Source organism: Pogoniulus pusillus, chromosome 39 (genome assembly GCF_015220805.1).
Source record: "Pogoniulus pusillus isolate bPogPus1 chromosome 39, bPogPus1.pri, whole genome shotgun sequence".
NCBI lineage: Eukaryota > Metazoa > Chordata > Aves > Piciformes > Lybiidae > Pogoniulus > Pogoniulus pusillus.
The window spans coordinates 3,072,867-3,094,163 of NC_087302.1; the positions used below are offsets into that span (position 1 = coordinate 3,072,867).

Below are 21,297 nucleotides of genomic sequence, written 5' to 3' on the forward strand. Positions count from 1 at the left end.
CTTTGTTTGCCTTAACATTGTGACACCTTTTGGAGAACTTCAGGTGTTGTTGGGCTCCTTAACTCTTGGTGCTTCTTTTATTTTGGATGGTTTGGGGGAGGGACAATTGACAAGGGCTTGGAATGAGAGGAGGAGGAGGGTTAAAGTGGCAGAGGGGAGATTGAAAGTGGATGTTAGGAAGAAGTGAGAGTGGTGAGACACTGGCACAGGTTGCCCAGGGAGGTTGTGGAGCACAGAAGCACCCAATGTGATCAAAGATCACATTGGGTGCTTCTATGCTCCACAACCTCCCTGGAGGTGTTCAGGACCAGATTGGATGAGTCCTTGAACAACCTGTTCTAGTGGGAAGTGTCCCTGCCTATGGCAACGAGTTGGAGCTGGCTGAGATTTGAGGTCCTTTCCAAGCTAAACCATTCAATGATTCCATTCTATGATTACACAGAGAAGGCTGCCAAGGCAACAGGAGAAATCCATGTGAAAACCTTGGAAGAAATTCGTCTTGAAAGAGCTACTCAGAGACGAGGAGAGCCCCAAACCAGAGCCCAGGCTGAAGGACGCTGCAAAGCAGAAGATCCCAGCTCAGGGCCAAGACCTTCCCCTGCAGTTCGTATCAAAACCTTCTCAGGAGCCCTGGTTGAGAAGAATGACAAACAGCTGGAGGAGGAGAAACCAAAACCAGAAGAGTTTCCCATCAAGACAAAAGCTGAGAGTGAGCCCAGGAAGTTGAGTGTCCTTTCTCCAACCGTGCCCAGCAAAGTGCAGCTGACAGAGGCAGGGAATAAAGCCAAGGCTGCAGGAGAAGTGAGAATTAAAACCTTGGAAGAAATCAAGAAGGAGAAAGCTCTGCGGATGCAGCAGAGTGGGGAGAACCTGCCAGCAGCCCCAGCACAGCCTGAGCCTGCCCCAGCTGGGAGGAGGTTGTTACGGGTCACAAAGCTCATGGGTAAGGAGCTGCTGCCTGCCCTGTTGCACTTCTGCCCCTGTCAGACAGTTTGGGTTTGCTCAGGATTCACTTTGCCTGCAGAGTGCTGCCCAGAGAGGTTGTGGAGTCTCCTTCTCTGCAGAACTTCCAACCTGACCTGGGCATTGTGATGCTGGGCAAGCTGCTGTGGGTGCTCGTGCACGAGCAGGGGAGCTTTGGGTTGAATCCAGAGGTCACTTCCAACCCTTCCACCATGCTGGGATTCTGGGATTTGGCTTTTGTAGTGTTTTACTTGGCTGTTGCTGTGTCTGTGTTTGCATAGCTCATGGCAGCATCTTAATGTGAAAGGCAGTTTGGGTCTAAAATGGACAGGCTGGATGGGTGGGCAGAGGCCAATGGGATGAGATTTAACAAGGCCAAGTGCAGGGTTCTGCACTTTGGCCACAACAGCCCCAAGTAGCACTACAGGCTGGGGACTGAGTGGCTGCAGAGCAACCAGGAGGAAAGGGACCTGGGGGTACTGATAGATAGTAAGCTGAAGATGAGCCAGCAGTGTGCCCAGGTGGCCAAGAGAGCCAATGGCATCCTGGGCTGCATCAGGAGCAGTGTGGGCAGCAGGACAAGGGAGGTTATTCTGCCCCTGTACTCAGCACTGCTCAGGCCACACCTTGAGTGCTGTGTCCAGTTCTGGGCCCCTCAATTCAAGAAAGGTGTTGAGGTGCTGGAACATGTCCAGAGAAGGGCAACAAAGCTGGTGAGGGGCCTGGAACACAAATCCTATGAGGAGAGGCTGAGGGAACTGGGGGTGTGCAGCCTGGAGAAGAGGAGGCTCAGGGGTGATCTTATTACTGTCTACAACTACCTGAAGGGGCATTGTAGCCAGGTGGGGGTGGCCTCTTCTCCCAGGCAACCAGCAATAGAACAAGGGGACACAGTCTCAAGTTGTGCCAGGGTAGGTCTAGGCTGGATGTTAGGAAGAAGTTCTTCACAGAGAGAGTGATTGGCATTGGAATGGGCTGCCCAGCGAGGTGGTGGAGTCCCCATCCCTGGAGGTGTTCAGGAAAAGCCTGGATGAGGCACTTAGTGCCATGGTCTGGTTGACTGGATAGGGCTGGGGGATAGGTTGGACTGGATGATCTTGGAGGTCTCTTCCAACCTGGTTGATTCTATGATTCTATGATTTCCTCATTAAGCCATGTAATCAGAGATGATGTGATTGAGGGAGAGGGAGCTCAGATGCTGCCTGAATTGCTTCCTGCAGCCATTCCCAAATGAACAGAGGTTTCTTTTCTTTCTTCTGTTGAGAAAATGATGTTTGTTTGTTTGTTTAGCACCTGGGAGAGAAGAAAAGAAGGTTGTGGAATTGAGCAAGACTTCTCCCAAAGCTGTCTCTGCTCCTGCAGAGGTGAGTCCTTTGAAAGTTCTAAGGACACATAGGCAAGATCTGCTCCCATTTTTTTTCCCTTCACCTTCCCAGTCTCAGGCTGCTCCCAACCCTTCCCCCTTTGGCAAGCTCTGCAGTGGAGTTAGGAGTCCTGTCACTTTGTGTGACAATATTATGACATCAGTCTTGGCTTTCATCTTCTCTTTCATTGTCAGGTAGAAACTTTTAGCACCAGATCAAATCTGTGGAGTTCCCAGATGCCAATCCAGGCTGGGAGGTAATGGGGTTGAGAGCAGCTCTTCAGAGAAGGACTTGAGGGTGCTGGTGGGTGAGAAGCTGGACAGGAGCCAGCAATAGGCACTGGCAGCCCAGAAAGCCAAGGGCAGCCTGGGCTGCATCCAGACCAGCATGGCCAGAGATAGAGAGAGAGGATCCTGCCCCTCTGCTCTGCTCTGGAGAGATCTCACCTGCAGGGCTGTGTCCAGCTCTGGAGCCCTCCTCACAAGAAGAACCTGGACCTGATGGAGGGGTCCAGAGGAGGACCACAAAAAGGATCAGAGACTGCCTGCAGGACAGGCTGAGGGAGCTGAGGGTGTTCAGCCTGGAGAAGAGAAGGCTCCAGGCAGATCTTAGAGCAACCTTCCAGTACCTGAAGAGGGCTACAAGAAGGCTGCAGAGGGACTGTTTGGAAAGGCCTGCAGGGACAGGACCAGGGGCAATGGTTTGAAATGAGAGCAGAGCAGATTGAGATTAGATGTGAGGAACAAGTTCTGCACCACGAGGCTGCTGGAACACTGGGACAGGTTGCCCAGGGAGGTGGTTGAGGCTCCATCCTTAGAGATACTCAAAGTCAGGCTGGAGAAAGCTCTGAGCAAGCTGCTCTAGTGGAGGATGTCCCTGCTGAGTGCAGGGATTTGGACTGGCTGAGCTTTGGAGGTCCCTTCCAACCCAAACCATTCTGGGATATCTTCAGCTCTTGTCATGGAAAAGGCCAGAGCTAAGGTCCAGCAGTGAATGCTGGCTTGGGGAGCTGTAGAACTTTGTCTTGCCTAAAGAGAATGCCATAGCTTGCAGCTAGAGTCTTCTGCTGTGCTGCAGAAGCTTGCTGTGGTGGGAATTGCAGGGCTTTTGGAGCAGTATTTCCATGGATCTTGTTACAGGCAACATTTTAAGGAGGAAATGTCAGCTCTGACCAGTGTTGATGTGCTCTGTTCCTCCCATAGTGCTTTCAGAGGGATTGCCACTCAGATGTTCTTCATGAAACCTCCAGAGAGTTTTGTCCTATTCATCCTCTCTTGTTTCTTCCCAGTCCTCTGGTCAGAGCACAACAAACTCCAAAGTTCAAGTGAAGAGCCTGGAAGAGATAATGAGGGGCAAGAGGCAACTGAAACAACACCAAGAGGAGAAGCTTCAGAAGGAGGCAGCTGCTGTGCCATCATCTCCTGCTGAAAAAGCAACCAAGGAGAAAGCTCCAGCAGCAGGGAGTCCTGAATCCAACCTGGTTTCAGGGGCAGCTCATCAGCTTGGCAAGAGGATAACAGGGAAAGCTCTGGAAGAAGAGGGGGCTGAAAGCCCAGGAAAAGATGCTGCTGTGTCCCCAGGGAAGCAGGCAGCTCAGCTTCCTGAGCACAGAGCTAAAAGTAAGGCTGGAGGAGGTGGTCAAGAGGTCCTGCAGGGCATGTTGTGAGGAAAGGGCAGATGGGTGCCCATTTCCACCTTGGATCTCTTTACCTCCTCTTTGTGATTTCTGTGCTACTCTTTTACACCTTCTGGGAAACAGTTCACTGTGTGGAAAAGCTCCTGGGCAGTGGTGGTGTGGTTGTGCAGGCCAGATGTGGTCAGCTGAAAGGATTAGAGTCATGGAGTTGTTTGCTTTGGTTAAAATCATCCAGTCCAAACTATCTAATCCCTGCCAAGGCTGGGGCTAAAGCATGGCCCTCAGCACCACAGCTCTGTGGCTTTGAAACCCCTCCAGGGATGGGGATTTGATTACCTCCCTCAGGAGCCTGAGCTGGTGTTTGAGAGCCCTTTCTGTCAAGAAGCTTTTTCTTATGTCCAACCTAAACCTCCCCTGCTGCAACTTCAGGTCATTTCCTCTCACCCCTATCACTTCTTCCTTGGGAGAAGAGCCCAACCCCCCCACCTGGCTCCAGCCTCCTTTCAGGGAGAGCAATGAGCTCTCCCCTAAGCCTTCCTCACACTAAACACCCCCAGGCCCCTCAGCTGCTCCTCCTCAGCCTTATTCACCAGACCCTTCAACTCCAGCCACTCAATATCCATGTTGGAGTAAGGGTCCCAAACCTGACCCCAGCACTCAAGGTGTGGTTATAGGAGTGGTAAGAGAAGCTGTTTGGTTTGGAAAAAGCCTTTCTCAGTTCTTCCTTCCCAGCTGCTCCTCTCCAAGCCTATTCTCCAGACCCTTCAACTCCAGCCACTCAATATTCATGTTGGAGTAAGGGCCCCAAACCTGACCCCAGCACTCAAGGTGTGGTTATAGGAGTGTTAAGAGAAGCTGTTTGGTTTGGAAGAAGCCTTTCTCAGTTCTTCCTTCCCAGCTGCTCCTCTCCAAGCCTGTTCTCCAGACCCTTCAACTCCAGCCACTCAATATTCATGTTGGAGTAAGGATCCCAAACCTGACCCCAGCACTCAAGATATGGTTCTAGGAGTGTTAAGAGAAGCTGTTTGGTTTGGAAGAAGCCTTTCTCAGTTCTTCCTTCCTTTTCTCCAGCCAAACCCAAGGTGTGCCTGAAGCCCCTGGAGGGCAAAGGCAGCTCCCCCACGAAGCAGACGCTGAAACGCAAGGCAGCTGAGAGCCATCCCTCTGCCGTGGCAGCTGTGAAACCCTTGAATGCCACTGGTGGGGACACCAAGGAGCCCTCAGCTAAGAAAGCAGCTGTGGTAAGAACAGGGTCTGGGGCAGGAGTTGGGTGGCTGGTCAATGTTAGGCACAAGTATTACTCCCTTCTTGGGGAAAAGATGAAAAACTGAAGTGTTCTGCAGCTCTCTTTCCTTTCAGATCCAGAAGTGGTAGGCAGGGAGCTGCCTGTCTGCTTTTGTTAGCTGAGTGGCAGTGTTGGCATCACCTTCTGCTGCCATTTCTCTGTGGCACAAAGCAGTTTTGTCCATTCATGGTGTGTCCTTAAAGACACAAGCTCACAGAATCACAGAATCAACCAGGTTGGAAGAGACCTGCAAGATCACAGAATCAGGCAGGTTGGAAGAGACCTCCAAGCTCCTCCAGTCCAGCCTAGCACCCAGCCCTATCCAGTCAACTAGACCATGGCACTAAGTGCCCCATCCAGGCTTTACTTGAACATCTCCAACTCTCCTTCAGGTGTGCCCTGGTTGTGTAGTTGAGTTTAGGCTCAGCAATGCAAGAGGAGAAGCAGCAGAGGAAGATTCTGTAGGAAGCTTTTTGCCTGTCATAAGATCATTTTGCTTCTTCCTAGGCCATTGTTCCTGCTTTGCCAGAGGACAGCCTGGTCTCCATACCTGTGAGAGAAAAACCCAAACCCAGGTACCAGCTACATTTGTTCTTCTTTTTTGTCTCACTCCAGTCCCCTCAGAATCTTTGTAGCCTCTCTTATACTCTCTCCAGTAGTTCCCTGTCTCTTTTGAAATGAGGAGCCCAGAACTGGACCCAGTGCTCCAGCTGTGGCCTCACTAGGGCAGGGTTCTTTGCCAGAGCTCAAATGTTCTGTCTTGACAGCTAAATCCTTATGCCCACAAAGGCAGCTGCTGCCCCAACTGCTCTCTCCAGGGAGCCCCAAGTTAACTGAATGACAGAGTCATGGAATGGGTTTGGGTTGGAAGGGGCCTTGAAACTCATCTAGTTCCAACTCCCTGCCATGGACAGGGACACCTCCCACTAGCCCAGGTTGCTCAGGGCCTCATCCAACCTGGCCTTGAACACCTCCAGGGAGGGAGACATCTACAGCCTCCCTGGGCAGCCTCTTCCAGTGCCTCTCCACCCTCAGTGGGAAGAATTTCAGCAGTGCCTGTGTGAGGTCCAGGTGTGGGAAGGTTAACTCTACTTTTAAGAGCTGGTTTGCAGCCCACATCTGTCTGGTTGAGGGATGCCATTGGCCATGAACACCTCCAGGGAGGGAGACATCTACAGCCTCCCTGGGCAGCCTCTTCCAGTGCCTCTCCACCCTCAGTGGGAAGAATTTCAGCAGTGCCTGTGTGAGGTCCAGGCGTGGGAAGGTTAACTCCGCTTTTAAGAGCTGCTTTGCAGCTCACATCTGTCTGATTAAGGAATGCCATACACTGATTTTTTTCTCTCTCTCTTGTTCTTCCAAGTCCTGAAGTGCACATTGGAAGCCAGGCAGACTCCATGGCACAGTCAGAGGTCTCCAGCTCAACCTCAGCTTCTCCCCAAGTACCAGCAAAGACTCGGCGGATGAGCTCCACAGGGGCTGGGAAAGCTCCTTTGTCAGTAGAGGATGACTTTGAGAAGCTCATTTGGGAAATCTCAGGAGGCAAACTGGAAGCAGAAATTGACCTGGACCCAAGCAAGGACGAGGATGACCTGCTTTTGGAACTCTCTGAGATGATTGACAGCTGAACTGCAGAGTCCTGGGGATAAAACAAAAAGCATAGGGGGGAAAAAAAAAACCCACAACAACCAAACTCAAAACTCTCTTTTGTTGGACACCTCAGAGGTGAAAGGGTTAAAGGGTTTGCTTGGTTGGACACCCAGAGGTGAAGTTGATCCTCTTTCTATCTGAGGTTTTGCAAGGAGTCTTTAAAGCACAGCTGAACTTGGCAACCTCTGCACTCTGTTGTCCTACATTTCCCTGCTGGTCAGAGTTGAGGTCTTCTGCATCCTTCTGTAACTGTTGGCATGAAGAGGATGAAGGAGGACAAAGCACTTCTGTATTTTGGGACAGAGAGATGCCAACCTCCAAACTGTGGTGGTTGGGAACTCCTCTACTGATTGAGCCATGCCCTGAAGGTTTCAACTTCTAAGTTTCATCCCCTCACCCCTGGGCAAAACTCAACGTTGGGCACGTTTCAAAGCTTTGATGTTCTTCATTTCTTGGACAGTTGCTGTCTAAAGCCTGGAGTTACTATGTCAACTCTTGAGTTTTATTTATGTCTGCTCTCCTTTTGGACTTTCACCTTTTTTGGGGGGTAACTTAATGAGAATATTGGGGGTGGGAGGGAGGAGGAGGAGAATTAATCTTTTGGACCAAACATGCTGCCAGGGGTGGGTGGTTGGGGTCGAGTCCATCCAGCCTTACTTTGACTTATCAGGGATGACACAACATGGGGGTGAGAAGCAGCAGCTCTGAGCACAGCCAGCATCTGCCCCTCACCTTTTGTTGTGCTGTACCAAAACCTGGCTGGGAGTGTGGGGAGAGGGTTTGGTGCTTCTTGCCCACGTGAATCTGAATCTAGGGAGGGTGCTCAGGATTCCTCTCCCAGTCTGCAGTCAGTTGGTAAATGAAGAACTGGTTTAAGTGCCTCCTGCTTCCACTCAGCTGCTGGCTCCTCTAGGGCCTTGTGTTCACCATCAACTTCGTCCCACCAACTTTGTGGCACTGTCAGTGACCCCCACCCGAGACACCAGGAGCATGTTCCCAGGCTGATGATCTTGGAACCTGCTCCTGCTGCAGGCCCAACCATGCTCCCTTGCTTGGGCATCCTCCCTTAAGCCCTCACTTTGTAGAGAAGTCTGTGCTGGAGGCAGGACTGGAGTTGCTGGTTTGCCTGGGGTGTCCCTGGGCAGGCTGTGACACCCCCACCCCCCAGAAGCCAGCTGAGCCTGGAGTGTGTTGTGTTCCTTGCCTCTCCCTAGCAGATTTTGCTTTCTTCCATTTCTTCAGTCTCTCCCTGCTCTGATTCTTGAAGCCCTCAGGCACTCACTGCTGGCAGAGGGGAAAAAAGAGTTTGGGTTGGAGTTGGCTGTAAATAGTTCTTTTTTTGGTCTCTTGGGAAGCAAAACACCTTTTGTGCTTTGATTAAATCCACTGTCAGGTCTTAGTTCTTAGAGCAAAGGTTTGAAACCAAAAGGTAGAAACCTGCAGTTGTGGCTCCAAAAAAATATTCCTCTTCCCCCCCCCTACCCTTTCCCCTGCCACTTCTGCCAGCAGCTGGGAGAGAGAAAGAGCAGAGCAGAGCCTGCTGAGGAAGGCTTTCCCCATGCTGCTTCCCACCTCCTGCTCTGCCAGCCCCTGGCCCAGGCTCTGGGCTGTGGTTCTGTGTCCTGGTTCCTGTAAATATTTTATTCTTCCATTTTATATTTGTATTATTTAAGGGATTGTATCCAACCTAGTCTGGCCTCTGCCCTCGCCTGTGCCCTGCAACAGCCTCAACCCTGGTTTTAAATAAAGCTGGCACAGGAGGGGAGGTCTCTGCATGGTCTGTCTGTGGGGTGGGGGGAGCACAGGAGGGTCCTGGAGGGCACCAGAGACTCCCATGGGGTCTGGAGGAGGAATACAAGAAGGTGCCAGAGAGGAGTGAAAGATAATGTGGGGTGGGGATCAAGAGTGTCTAGGGTGGGAAAACGACAGAGTCCAGGAGGGTGTGGGATGGGTGTCTGAGGGGGGCAGAAGAGGGTCCTGGCTGTGGCATCAGGGGGTCTAGGGCAAGGCAGGAGCCATAGAAAGTCGTGGGGGATACAAGAGGATCCTAGAGGTGGCACAGTGGGTTTTGAGCAGGGTACAAGAGGGTCACGCTGGGACTGAGGGCATAGAAGGTCCTTGGGGTGGCATGGAGAGTCTCAAGGGGAGGATGAGAGGGCTCAGGGCAAACCTCATTGCTGCCTACGACTACCTGGAGGGAGGTTGTAGCCAGGTGGGATTGGGCTCTTCTGCCAGGCACCCAGGGACAGAAGGGGATACAGCCTCAAGCTGTGCCAGGGCAGGTTCAGGCTTGAGTGCTGTGTTCAGTTCTGGGCCCCCCAGTTTAGGAGGGACATTGAGATGCTTGAGCGTGTCCAGAGAAGGGCAACGAGGCTGGGGAGAGGCCTTGAGCACAGCCCTACGAGGAGAGGCTGAGGGAGCTGGGATTGGTTAGCCTGGAGAAGAGGAGGCTCAGGGCAGACCTTATTGCTGTCTGCAGCTACCTGAGGGGTGGTTGTGGCCAGGAGGAGGTTGCTCTCTTCTCTCAGGTGGCCAGCACCAGAACAAGAGGACACAGCCTCAGGCTGTGCCAGGGGAGATTTAGGCTGGAGGTGAGGAGAAAGTTCTTCCCTGAGAGAGTCATTGGGCACTGGAATGGGCTGCCCGGGGAGGTGGTGGAGTCGCCGTCCCTGGAGCTGTTCAAGGCAGGACTGGACGTGGCACTTGGTGCCATGGTCTGGCCTTGAGCTCTGTGCTAAAGGGTTGGACTTGATGAGCTGTGAGGTCTCTTCCAACCCTGATGATACTGTGACACTGTGGCGGAGGGGCAGGCTGCGGGGGCTGCTCCCTGGCTCACGGTGAGCACAAAGGGCTCTGCAGGGTCATAGTGAGCACAAAGGGCTCTGCAGCGGCAGAGGTGCAGGCTGCGGGGGCTGCTCTCTGGCTCACGGTGAGTCCGAAGGGCTCTGCAGCGGCGGGGGGCAGGCTGCGGGGGCTGCTCCCTGCCCGCCCCTGCGCGGAGCAGTCGAGTCCGCAGTCCTCCAGCGTGCCAGAGCGGCCGCGGCCGCCAGCATCCCAGCGGCCCTTGCGCGCTCCCGCCCTGCTGCTCGGCTCCCGGCGGCGGCGGCAGCGTGGGCCCGGCCAGGCCAGCGGCAGCCATGGCGTACCGCGGGCAGGGCCAGAAGGTGCAGAAGGTGATGGTGCAGCCCATCGTATCCTTCCCCTGCTCCAGAGGGGCACCGCAGCGGCCTCGGCTCGGAGCCGCGGGCAGGGCGGGCGGGGGGGGGCGGCGGGCTGAGGGGTGGGGGGGGGGGCAGGCCATGGAGGCGCTGCCTTGCAGGCCCGTGGGGGGCTGGAGGGTGCCCGTGGGGGGCTGGAGGGTGCCCGTGGGGGGCTGGAGGGTGCCCGCCGCGGTCTGGGTGGCCGAGGAGGTGTTGCCGTGCTGGGACCTTAACGATCCGCTTCAGAACCTCATCTTCCGCTACCTGCAGAACGTGAGTACCGCGGGGCCGGGGGGGGGGCGAGGCTGCGGCGGCCTCAGGGCCGGGCGAGGGGAACGTGCTGGGGCTGCGTGGGCAGCCTTAGGCCCGAGTGGGGCCGGCACCGAGCCGCGGGGGTGTTAACCAGCTCGGGATTCGGCTTTGGGAAGTGTTTCTGCTGGACTTAAGGGTCGGGGACAGAGGAAGTCACAGCAGTGGTGCGAGGGATGGAGGCCAGGCGGGGTTGGTGCTCAGAGGTCAAGTCCGACCTCTAACCTCGCTCCACATCCAGCCTGAAAGACTTGCGGGGATGAGGACTCCAGCACCTCCCTGGGCAGCCCTTCCACTGCCTAATCACCTTTCCATGAGGAAGTGCTTCCTAGGATCCAGCCTAAATGATGTGAAGGGATGGAGCCAGGCTCTGATCAGGGATGCCAAGTGAAAGATGCTGAGGTGCTGGAAGGTGTTTGGAGAAGGGCAGCAAGGCTGGGGAGGGGCCTGGAGCACAGCCCTGTGAGGAGAGGCTGAGGGAGCTGGGGGGGTGCAGCCTGCAGCAGAGGAGGCTCAGGGCAGAGCTCATTGCTGCCTGCAGCTGCCTGCAGGGAGGCTGTGGCCAGGTGGGGTTGGGCTCTGCTGCCAGGCAAGCAGCAACAGAAGAAGGGGACCCAGCCTGAAGCTGTGCCAGGGCAGGTTGAGGCTGGATGTTGTTAGGAAGTTGTTGTCAGAGAGAGTGATTGGCACTGGAATGGGCTGCCCAGGGAGGTGGTGGAGTGGCTGTGGCTGGAGGTGTTGAAGAGGAGGCTACATGAGGCACTCAGTGCCATGGGTTAGTTAGTGAGAAGGTGCTAGGTTGGACTGGATGATCCTAGAGGTCTGTTCCAACCTGGTTCATTCTGTGATGCTCTGAAGTGACAGGCCAAGGGGCAGTGGGTGCAAGCTGGAGCAGAGGAGCTTCCACAAGAGCAGAAGGGTGAGAGTGGCAGAGGGTCTGGGTGTAAAGGTGACAGAGTCCTGCAGCAGGCTGCCCAGAGAGGTTGTGGAGTCTCCATCCCTGGAGACTTTCCAACCCCACCTGGATGCATTTCTGTGTGACCTGCCTTGGGTGACCTTGCTCTGGCAGAGGGGTTGGATTGGATGATCTCTGGAGGCCTCTTCTAACCTCTCCTGTTCTGTGACTGTTAGGAAAGGGTTCTTTGCAGTGAGGGTGGTGAGACACTGGCACAGGTTGAAGGTAGTGAGAGACTGGCACAGGTTGAGGGTGGTGAGAGACTGGCACAGGTTGAGGGTGGTGAGACACTGGCACAGGTTTCCCAGGGAGATTGTGGAGCACAGAAGCACCCAATGTGATCTTTGATCACATTGGGTGCTTCTGTGCTCCACAACCTCCCTGGAGGTGTTCAGAACCAGGCTGGATGAGTCCTTGAGCAACCTGTTCTAGTGGGAGGTGTCCCTGCCTATGGCAAGGGCTTGGATCTGGTTGAGCTTTGGGATCCCTTCCAACCTATTCCATTCTATGATTACACAGAGGAGGCTGCCACCAGCCTCCACCAGGTTGCTCAGGGACTCATCCAGCCTGGCCTTGAACACCTGCAGGGCACATTCTGTGCTTCTGTGCTCCACAACCTCTCTGGAGGTGTTCAGGACCAGCTTGGATGAGTCCTTGAGCAACCTGTTCTAGTTGGAGGTGTCCCTGCCTATGGCAACGAGTTGGAACTGGCTGAACTTTGAGATCCCTTCCAAACTAAACCATTCTATGATTCCATGTCTGTGTTTGTGTTCCTCTTTTGGCCTCTTCCACCCCTCTGCAGAGATCCAGGATCCAGGTGTGGCTCTATGAGCAGGTGAACATGAGGATAGAAGGCTGCATCATTGTGAGTACCAGGGGGTCCTGTTAGCATCCTGCTGGTCCTCACCTTTCACATCCCTCTAACTATTCCTTCCTGCCCCCTAATAAAAGAATACTCTGGGCTGTGGAAATACTTCCTGGCTCTGCAAATAACAAATTGTGGCAGGGTTTTGTTGTCAGCACAGCCTGGGAGTGTTGCTGCTGAGGTTTCTCTCACTGCTTGCTTTTGTTGCTGCTTCTTAGGGCTTCGATGAATACATGAACCTGGTGCTGGATGATGCAGAGGAGATCCACTCCAAAACGAAATCAAGGAAGCAGCTGGGTATGTTTGTGTGTCTGTTTCAAGCTGAGTGCTGCCTGCCTCAGCCTTCCACACAGGAGCACCTCAAAGTGCACAGCACCAGAGGGAGGGTGGAGTTTGCAGGGCAGGTGCTGGCTGAGCTCTCCCTGCTGCTCTTTCAGCTGCTGGTTTTGCTGGACCTGCAGAGGAATGTGGTGAGAGATCAGTTGGGGTTTTCAAACGTGTGGAACAACTCTGCTGGGCTTTCTGCAGCTGGGGTGGCTGCAAGGAGTCACTCCCCCAGCTCCTCTCAGCTGGCACAGGCAGCCCTGAGCAGTTCCTGGTCAAAGTTGGGAACCACTTCAGTGGCTTTATTTAGTATTGATCTCCTGCTGATGAGGGTAGAGAGCAGGCAGTGACAAGGGACATGTTTAGACTCTTAGCAGGGGCAGAGCACTGCTCAAACCCAGCATCTCAGCGTGGTAGGGGTTGGAAGGGACCTCTGGAGATCATCCAGTCTGACCCCACTGCTCAAGCAGGGCACCTACAGCAGCTTGCCCAGGATCTCAGTGGCCAGGTGGGGTTGGAAGCTCTGCAGGGGAGACTCCACAGCCTCTCTGGGCAGCCTGCTCCAGGCCTCCTGCACCCTCACACCATGGACGTTTCTCCTGTTCAGATGGAACCTCCTGGGTTCCAGTTTGTGCCCACTGCACCTTGTGCTGACTCTGGACAGCACTGACAAGAGTCTGGCCCCATCCTCTTGCCCCTCACCCTTCAGATACTTGTAACTTACTCAGATGCCCTCTGAGGCTGCTCTCCTCCAGGCTCTCAGCCTCAGGGCTCTCAGACTTTGCTCCTCACAGAGCTGCTCCAGGCCCCTCAGTGTTTTTGTAGCCCCCATTGGACTCTCTCCAGTATTTTGCTGTCTCTCTTGGACTGGGGAGCCCAGAGCTGGACACAACACTCCAGATGTGACCTCACCAGGGCAGAGCAAAGGGGCAGGAGAACCTCCCTGGACCTGCTGCCCACACTTCTGCATGCAGCCCAGCACAGGAGTGGTGCTTCTGTCTGAGGTGCTGCAGTGTGGATTGTCAGGCTGGGCTCACAGCCCATGTAGGAAGGGACAGAGTCTGCTCAGCAAGTTTGCTGATGGCACCAAGCTGAGAGGCTTGGCTGAGCCAGCTGAAGGCTGTGTAGGCATCCAGCCAGACCTGGACAGACTGAGAGTGGGCACAGAGGAACCAAATGAGGTTCAAGAAGGCCAAGTGCAGAGTCCTGCACCTGGGGAGGAAGAATAAACTGCAGCAGCACAGGCTGGGAGGTGACTGCTGGAGAGCAGCCCCAAGGAGAGGGAGCTGGGAGTGCTGGGGGAGAGCATCCCTGGGGCAGCAATGTGCCCTGGGGGCCAAGAGGGGCAATGGGGTCCTGGGGGGCATTGAGCAGAGTGTGCCCAGCAGATCAAAAGAGGTTCTCCTCTGCCTCTACTCTTCCCTGCTAAGACCTCATCTTGAGCACTGCCTTCAGTTTTGGGCTCCCCAGTTAAGGAGGGACAGGAACTGCTGGAGAAGGTCCAAGGGAGAGCTATGAGGATGATGAGGGGAGTGGAGCACTGCCTGGTGAGGAGAGGCTGAGGGCCCTGGGGCTGCTTAGTCTGGAGAAGAGAAGACTCAGAGGGGATTGAATCAATGTCTATAACTCTCTGAGGGCTGGGGGTCAGGAGGGGGGGGACAGGCTCTGCTCACTGCTCCCTGGCATAGGACAAGCAGCAGTGGATGGAAGCTGCAGCACAGGAGGTTGCAGCTCAGCAGAAGAGGCAACTTCTTGCCTGGAAGGGTCCCAGAGCCCTGGCACAGGCTGCCCAGAGAGGTTGTGGAGTCTCCTTGTGTGGAGCCTTTCCAGGCCTGTCTGGATGTGTTCCTGTGTGCCCTGAGCTAGATTGGATTCCTGCTGTGGCAGAGGGTTTGGACTGGATGATCTCTTTAGGTCCTTCCCAACCCCTGACATCCTGTGAGCCTGTGACTCAGTGACCTAAACCTGCTCTGCTGTCATGGGGAACATCTTCCTAGGCACCTTGGAGCTGAGAAATGGCTTTTGAAAGCACAAAGCTATCACCAGAGCTGGGACCTCTCTAACCCTGCTTTCCTTTCTCTCTTGCAGGTCGGATCATGCTAAAGGGGGACAACATCACTCTGCTCCAGAGTGTTTCTAACTAGGGTTTGTTCTTCTCCACCTCAAACAACAGCTCTAGACTGAAGCAAGTGTTGGTGGCAGCAGGAGCAGGCAGTGGAGTGGCAGTTTTGTGTCACAGGGTCAGGCTGCAGGCTGCTTTGGGCAGCTCCTGGGGAGGGGTTTTTGTAGTTTGAAACAATTGAGCATTTCTTTCACAAATAAAACGTTTTTCATGGTACCTGGAAGGGGTAAAATCTGCCTCTCTTCAGTCCCTCGAGGGGAGAAATGTCTGGAGAGAGGCTGCCAGCATGGATCTGTGCACTCCCTGGTCCTTGGCTGTGTCTTCTGCTGTGGGACAGCTGCTTTAGGGGCATGAGGTTTGCTTGGGCAGGCTGCTGGAGCAGCACTGCCCTGGTTTGTGTGGTGCTAGTGAGAGTACAACAACCACAATCTGCAGAGCTCACTGCTGGGTGTGTGCTTGTGAGGTCACTCCAGGAAGAAGTTGTACAAGAGGGATATGGAGGAGCTGGAAGGTGTCTAGAGAAGGGCCAGGAGGATGTTCAGAGGGCTGGAGCTGCTCTGCTGTGAGGAGAGACTGAGGCAGTTGGGGCTGTGCAGTCTGGAGAGGAGAAGGCTCCCAGGTGACCTTCTTGTGACCTTTCAGTAGCTGAAGGGGGCAACAAGAAAGCTGGGGAGGGACTTTCTAGTCTGTCAAGGAGTGATAGGAGTGGGGTGGATGAAACAAAGCTGGAGGTGGGGAGAGTCAGACTGGATGTTAGGAAGAAGTTCTTCAGCAGGAGAGTGGTGAGAGCCTGGAAGGAGTTGCCCAGGAGGTGGTGGAAGCCTCATCCCTGGAGGTGTTTGAGGCCAGGCTGGCTGAGGCTGTGGGCAGCCTGCTCTAGTGTGAGGTGTCCCTGGGCATGGCAGGGGGGCTGGAACTGGCTGCTCCTTGTGCTCCCTTCCAGCCCTCACTGATTCTGTGATCCTTCAGTAGGAGAGTATAGAGGCTCTGGAATAGGCTGCCCAGGGAGGTTGTGGCCTCCTCCTCCCTGGGGGTGTTCAAGGCCAGGAGGGATGAGGTCTTGAGCAGCTGAGTCTAGCTGAGAGGTGTTCCTGCTCATGATGGGGAGGTTGGAGCAGATGAGCTCTGAGGTCCCTTCCAGCCTGAGCCTTTCTATGAGGTGAAAGAAATCTCCAAGCAGACCTCTCAACTGGTCTGGTTCAGCAGGCTGGAAAACTTAGAGACTCCTGGGGTGGGGAAGATGATTGGTGACATGTCCATCACTTTTGGTCACCAGATGCTGATGGCTTTCTCCTCTACCTCCCTGCACACCACCTTCCCATCACCAGCCTGAAGAAGGAAGATGGGGGAAGAAACAGCACAGGCAAGGGTTTGAGTCAGGAGCTGGAATGTGGTAGCTCAGTCCTCTGTGGTCCCCGAGCAATGCAGCGTGTCAGGGCAGGGCTGATGGCCCTCGGTGACTCGATTGTCTCAAACAAGGTGTGACAATAGAGAGGGTGGTGGCTTTGATAGCTCTGGAGGATAGCTGCTGGCTGGGCAGGTGCCTGAGCAATGAACGAATTCCTGCAGAGAGGACTGAGTGGGTTGGAAGAGACCTTAAAGACCTTCCTGTGCTCAGCGCTGCTCAGGCCACCCCTGCAGTGCTGTGTCCAGTTCTGGGCTCCTCCGTTGCAGAGAGATGCTGAGGTGCTGGAAGGTGTTTGGAGAAGGGCAGCAAGGCTGGGGAGGGGCCTGGAGCACAGCCCTGTGAGGAGAGGCTGAGGGAGCTGGGGGGGTGCAGCCTGCAGCAGAGGAGGCTCAGGGCAGAGCTCATTGCTGCCTGCAGCTGCCTGCAGGGAGGCTGTAGCCAGGTGGGGTTGGGCTCTGCTGCCAGGCAGCCAGGGACAGAAGGGGACAGAGGCTGAAGCTGTGCCAGAGCAGGTTGAGGCTGGATGTTGTTAGGAAGTTGTTGTCAGAGAGAGTGATTGGCACTGGAATGGGCTGCCCAGGGAGGTGGTGGAGTCCCCATGCCTGAAGGTGTTGAAGAGGAGGCTGCATGAGGCACTCAGTGCCAGGGGTTAGTGAATTAGAAGCTGTTAGGTGCTAGGTTGGACTGGATGATCCCAAAGGTGTTTTCCAACCTGGTTAATTCTGTGACCATCCAGTTCCAAGCCCTTGCTGAGCATTGCTCAGATCCCCCCTGGAGCTGCTCTTCTCCAGGCTCAACAACCCCAAGGCTCTCAGCCTTTCCTCACAGAGATGCTCCAGGCCCCTCAGCCTCTGCTGGACTCTCTCCAGTGATTCCTTGTCTTGAACTGGGCCCAGTTTTCCTCAGGCAGTAGCTCAGGTGCTGCAGGAAGGGAGGTTTGTGATGCAGGGCTGTGAAATTCACCTGCCTGCATCTCCTCTTTGTCACAGACCAGTGAGGGCCTTGAGCCTCCAGAAAGTTGAGGCTCCACAAACAGATCAGACTCTCTTGGAAGCAACTTTGAAGGAATCAGGTTGGACAAGGCTCTGAGCAACCTGCTCTAGTGGAGGATGGCTCTGCTTGACTGCAAGAGGGTTGGACTGGATGACCTTTAGGGGTCCCTTCCAACCCAGAGCACTCTGAGTTCTCTTTCCCAGTGTCACTTTTTCACTGTCTGTGTCTTTAGGAAAGATTTATTTCACAGAATTGGGGTTGGAAATGCCCTTTGAAGTCATCAAATCCAACCACCCTCTAACTGAATTCATTGCTGACCTGCTGGTGTGTGTCACATCCCTGTGCTTGGCTCATCCAGGGCCCCTGCCACAACACTGGGCTGGGAGCCCTTGTGGAGCTGTTCTTCCTCTCTGCCAAGAGGCTGCTCTTTAAGAGCTGAGCATTAGGGGAAGTGGCTCCCTCTTATCAGCAGGGCTGCTGCCAACTCCAGATTGTCCTCTTTGAGGCACCTTAATGCCTCCTAAAGCTTCTCTGCTCTTTGATACCATCAAATTAGAACAAATGAATGTCAATATTGGGATAGGTTGATGATGGGAGGAAGGAAGTCTGAGCTAATCAGCTCTGAAGCATCTCATGATAAGATACCAAAATAGGCACTAATTATGTTGGGGGAGGAGGGGAGGAGTTGCAGAGGAAGAGGAGAAGCTCCCCAGGAGGAAGCTGTGAAGGCTGCAGAAAGCCCAGAGGAGTGCCTGGGGGTGTGTGGATGTCCAGGAGGAAACACAGCTCCATTGTTTGAGGAGCTCCTGGCAGCAGAGTGCTGTGCTCCAAGAGCTGCTGAGTACAAGCAGCACACAGCCAGGACACAAACCAGCCCTGGCTGTGCCAAAGCAGCACTGCTCTGTCCTCACCCAAACCATGGCACTGACTCAGAGCCACACAGTGTCAGGGGCTGGAAGGGAGCTCCACAGCTCAGCCAGTCCAAGCCCTGCCAGAGCAGCAGCACCCAGAGCAGGTCACACAGAACACAGCCAGGAGGGGTTTGGATATCTCCAGAGAGGGAGACTCCACAGCCCCCCTGGGCAGCCTGTGCCAGGCTCTGGCACCCTCACAGGCAAAAAATTCCTCCTCATCTTTCCATGGAGCTTCCTCTGCCTCAGCTTCCACCACTGCCCCTTGTGCTGGCATTGGGCATCCCCCAGCAGAGCCTGGCCCCAGCCTCTGCCACTCACCTGCACATCTTTATAGCCATTGCTGAGGTCACCTCTCAGCTGCTCTGCTCCAAGCTCCCAGCCCCAGCTCCCTCAGGCTCTGCTCCTAACAGAGCTGTTCCATTCCCTGCAGCATCTCTGTGGCTCTGTGTTGGACTCTCTCCAGCAGTTCCCTGAGGTCCTTCTTGAACTGAGTGGCCCAGAACTGGACACAGTACTGCAGATGCAGCCTCAGCAGGGCAGAGCAGAGGGGCAGGAGAACCTCTCTGGACCTCCTAACCACAGCCCTTCTAATGCACCCCAGGATGGCACTGGCCCTGCTGGCCACAGGAGCACATTGCTGGCTCAAGCTCACCCTCCCATCCACCAGCTCCCCCCAGAACCTCTCTCGACCTCCTCACCACAACCCTTCCCAAGCAGTTAGGACATTGTGAACACCTCTGCCCCTCACCCTGGCACTGGGCATCACCCAGCAGCAGATCCTGCCTCCAGCCTGCCTCCAGCCTCTGGGCACATTTTTCAACCCCACAGCCTCCATCTGAAGGCTGCCTGAGCTTTTTCAACTCCAAACCCCCTTCCAAACTTCCCAAACCCTTCCCTAGCTGCAGGCAGCCCCAGGGTGAGGTGTGAGGAGCAGCTGGAGGCGGCGGTGGCAGGGTTGGGGCTTGCAGCAGGGCGCAGCAGACAGGAGATGGTGCTGCGGGCTCGGGCAGCTGCTGCCACCCCTGCAGCCCAGCGGCACAAGCAGGGACTCTGCGTTCCCCGGCGGCTCCGTTGGTTCCCAAACGAGCTGGAGGAAAGCAGAGCCGGGCGGCTGCTTGCTGGGCTGCTCTCCCATGGTGTGGCAGCCGGACAGGCTGCTTGGATCCCCTGGGTGCCAGCACCTTGGCTCCTTGCAGAAGGGGGATGAGGAGTGGAAGGTGCTGAGCAAGAGGCAGTGAGGAAGAGCAAGGTAGAGTGAACGCTTGCAGCTGGCTTCAAATGCCCTGGCTTGGCTTCTGCTGCTGCCTGGCAGCCTGCTGAGGGCTTTGCTTTTGCCGATTGTTCTTGTCCATAACCTGCAAATTCCTTTTCCTCCTCCAGGGCGGGAGTGGTGGGGAGCAGGGAGGGAGGGGGAAAGGGCTGTGGGGTTGGGGTGAAGTTGTGCCAAAGGAGGTTTGTGTTGGATATTGAGAAGAGTTTCTTGACTGCAAGAGGGGTCAGGGATTGGCACAGGCTGCCCAGGGAGGTGGTGGAGTCTCCATCCCGGGAGGTGTGCCAGGGAACCTGTGGCCGTGGCACCTGGGGACGTGGTTTGGTGGTCGTGGTAGTTGGACTTGGTGATCTCGGTAGGTCTTTACCAGCCTTAATGGTTCTGTGACTCATTAAAAGCTCCTTTTGAAGGAGATGCCCTGGGGTGGCACTGTTAGGAGCACCTCGGTGTGCTGGGCATGGCACAGAGGCTGGCAGGGCTCGCACAGCCTGGCACACACAGTGCCCGTGGCAGGGGGTCGCCAGAGGGGAGGTTTTCTTACCCTTCCCAGCACTTGGGTGTCTGTCAGAGCCAGGAGTGCAGCCCATGGCAGTTTCAGACACCAACTCAGCCTCTCCTGGTGCCGGTTTTTGTAGCAGCAGAGCTCACACCTTAAAAAGGAGAGTGGTGGAGACCTGCTTGGCCACTGCTGCTGGCACAGCCTGCCTGAGGCAGAGCTCTCTGCCCTGTGGGGCTTCGGTTTGGCACCTTGGGGCTGGTTGTGGCAGATGAAAGACTGCACAGAGCCAGGCAGAGCTCTGCAGTGTTTGCTCGCTCGCTCCTTCCTCTCCTTCCTCTCCTTCCTCTCCTTCCTCTCCTTCCTCTCCTTCCTCTCCTTCCTCTCCTTTCCTTCCTCTCCTTCCTCTCCTTCCTCCTTTCCTCCTTTCCTTCCTCTCCTTCCTCCTTCCCCTCCTTCCTTCCCCTCCTTTCCTTCCCCTCCTTTCCTTCCCCTCCTTTCCTTCCCCTCCTTTCCTTCCCCTCCTTTCCTTCCCCTCCTTTCCTTCCCCTCCTTTCCTTCCCCTCCTTTCCTTCCCCTCCTTTCCTTCCCCTCCTTTCCTTCCCCTCCTTTCCTTCCCCTCCTTTCCTTCCCCTCCTTTCCTTCCCCTCCTTTCCTTCCCCTCCTTTCCTTCCCCTCCTTTCCTTCCCCTCCTTTCCTTCCCCTCCTTTCCTTCCCCTCCTTTCCTTCCCCTCCTTTCCTTCCCCTCCTTTCCTTCCCCTCCTTTCCTTCCCCTCCTTTCCTTCCCCTCCTTTCCTTCCCCTCCTTTCCTTCCCCTCCTTTCCTTCCCCTCCTTTCTTCCTTCTTCACCAGCACTGGAAGAGGCTTTGTAGGGATATTGTCTCCTTATTCCTTGCCTCTGGTTTGGGGTCGTGGGATAAAGGCTGAGTTTCTTCCCTTTTCCACTTGGGAGTTGCTTGTCCTGGCCCTGCCCTCCAGCAGAATGAAGCACTCTGTGCTTGTGCAAGCCCCCGAGGAGGGAGGCAAAGTGTGCCCTGCCTCTGCAAGAGGGGAGCTTTTCCTGGGGTTCTTGGGTAGGGTGCAAGGGTTTGTAGGATGGGTTGGATCTGTTTGAACCCAAACCTCTGTTGGAGTGAGGGCAAGGGAGGGGATTCTGCCCCTTGGCTCTGCACTCCTCAGACCCCACCTGCAGTCCTGGGGGCAGTTCTGCAGCCCCCAGCACAAGCAGGACATGGAAGTGTTGGAGCCAGTGCAGAGGAGGCCACCAAGATGCTGAGAGGGCTGCAGCAGCTCTGCTGTGAGCACAGGCTGAGAGAGTTGGGGCTCTGCAGCCTGGAGAAGGCTTGGAGGAGACCTTGGAGTGGCCTTGCGGGATGTGAAGGGGGCTCCAGGAGGGCTGGGGAGGGACTACTGACAAGGGCTTGGAATGAGAGGAGGAGGAGGAGGAGGATGAGGAGGAATGGGTTTGAAGTGACAGAGGGGAGATTGAAAGTGGATGTTAGGAAGAAGTTGTTTGCAGTGAGGGTGATGAGAGAGTGGCACAGGT

The 21,297-nt window shown here is 55.2% G+C and overlaps 2 protein-coding genes across 7 annotated transcripts in view; both read left to right on the forward strand.

The window, feature by feature from the left end:
- ZC3H11A (zinc finger CCCH-type containing 11A) overlaps positions 1-8,660 on the forward strand; it is a 31,776-nt gene extending 23,116 nt beyond the window's left edge. For all 6 annotated transcript variants that reach the window (XM_064173419.1, XM_064173421.1, XM_064173423.1 and 3 more), the window contains 6 exons: positions 443-943; positions 2,254-2,327; positions 3,616-3,946; positions 5,035-5,204; positions 5,756-5,823; positions 6,609-8,660. In XM_064173419.1, the coding sequence (XP_064029489.1) occupies positions 443-943; positions 2,254-2,327; positions 3,616-3,946; positions 5,035-5,204; positions 5,756-5,823; positions 6,609-6,873 (1,409 nt within the window). In that variant the 3' untranslated portion in view covers positions 6,874-8,660. The remainder of the gene's footprint in view (positions 1-442; positions 944-2,253; positions 2,328-3,615; positions 3,947-5,034; positions 5,205-5,755; positions 5,824-6,608) is intronic.
- A 1,274-nt stretch (positions 8,661-9,934) lies between these two features.
- SNRPE (small nuclear ribonucleoprotein polypeptide E) lies at positions 9,935-14,886 on the forward strand. Its single transcript, XM_064173425.1, has 5 exons — positions 9,935-10,086; positions 10,342-10,368; positions 12,162-12,224; positions 12,443-12,521; positions 14,637-14,886. The coding sequence occupies exons 1-5, from the start codon at positions 10,033-10,035 to the stop codon at positions 14,690-14,692; spliced, it is 279 nt and encodes a 92-aa protein (XP_064029495.1). The 5' UTR covers positions 9,935-10,032; the 3' UTR covers positions 14,693-14,886.
- The last annotated feature ends 6,411 nt before the right edge of the window (positions 14,887-21,297 follow it).

What these genes read in the sequence shown, in the direction of transcription:
- SNRPE (XM_064173425.1), top strand. Translation starts at nt 10,033, where the DNA reads ATGGCGTACCGCGGGCAGGGCCAGAAGGTGCAGAAGGTGATGGTGCAG. An exon ending in TCTTCCGCTACCTGCAGAAC is followed by an intron (nt 10,369 to 12,161) that starts GTGAGTACCGCG and finishes ACCCCTCTGCAG; the next exon opens with AGATCCAGGATCCAGGTGTG. An exon ending in GAAATCAAGGAAGCAGCTGG is followed by an intron (nt 12,522 to 14,636) that starts GTATGTTTGTGT and finishes TCTCTCTTGCAG; the next exon opens with GTCGGATCATGCTAAAGGGG.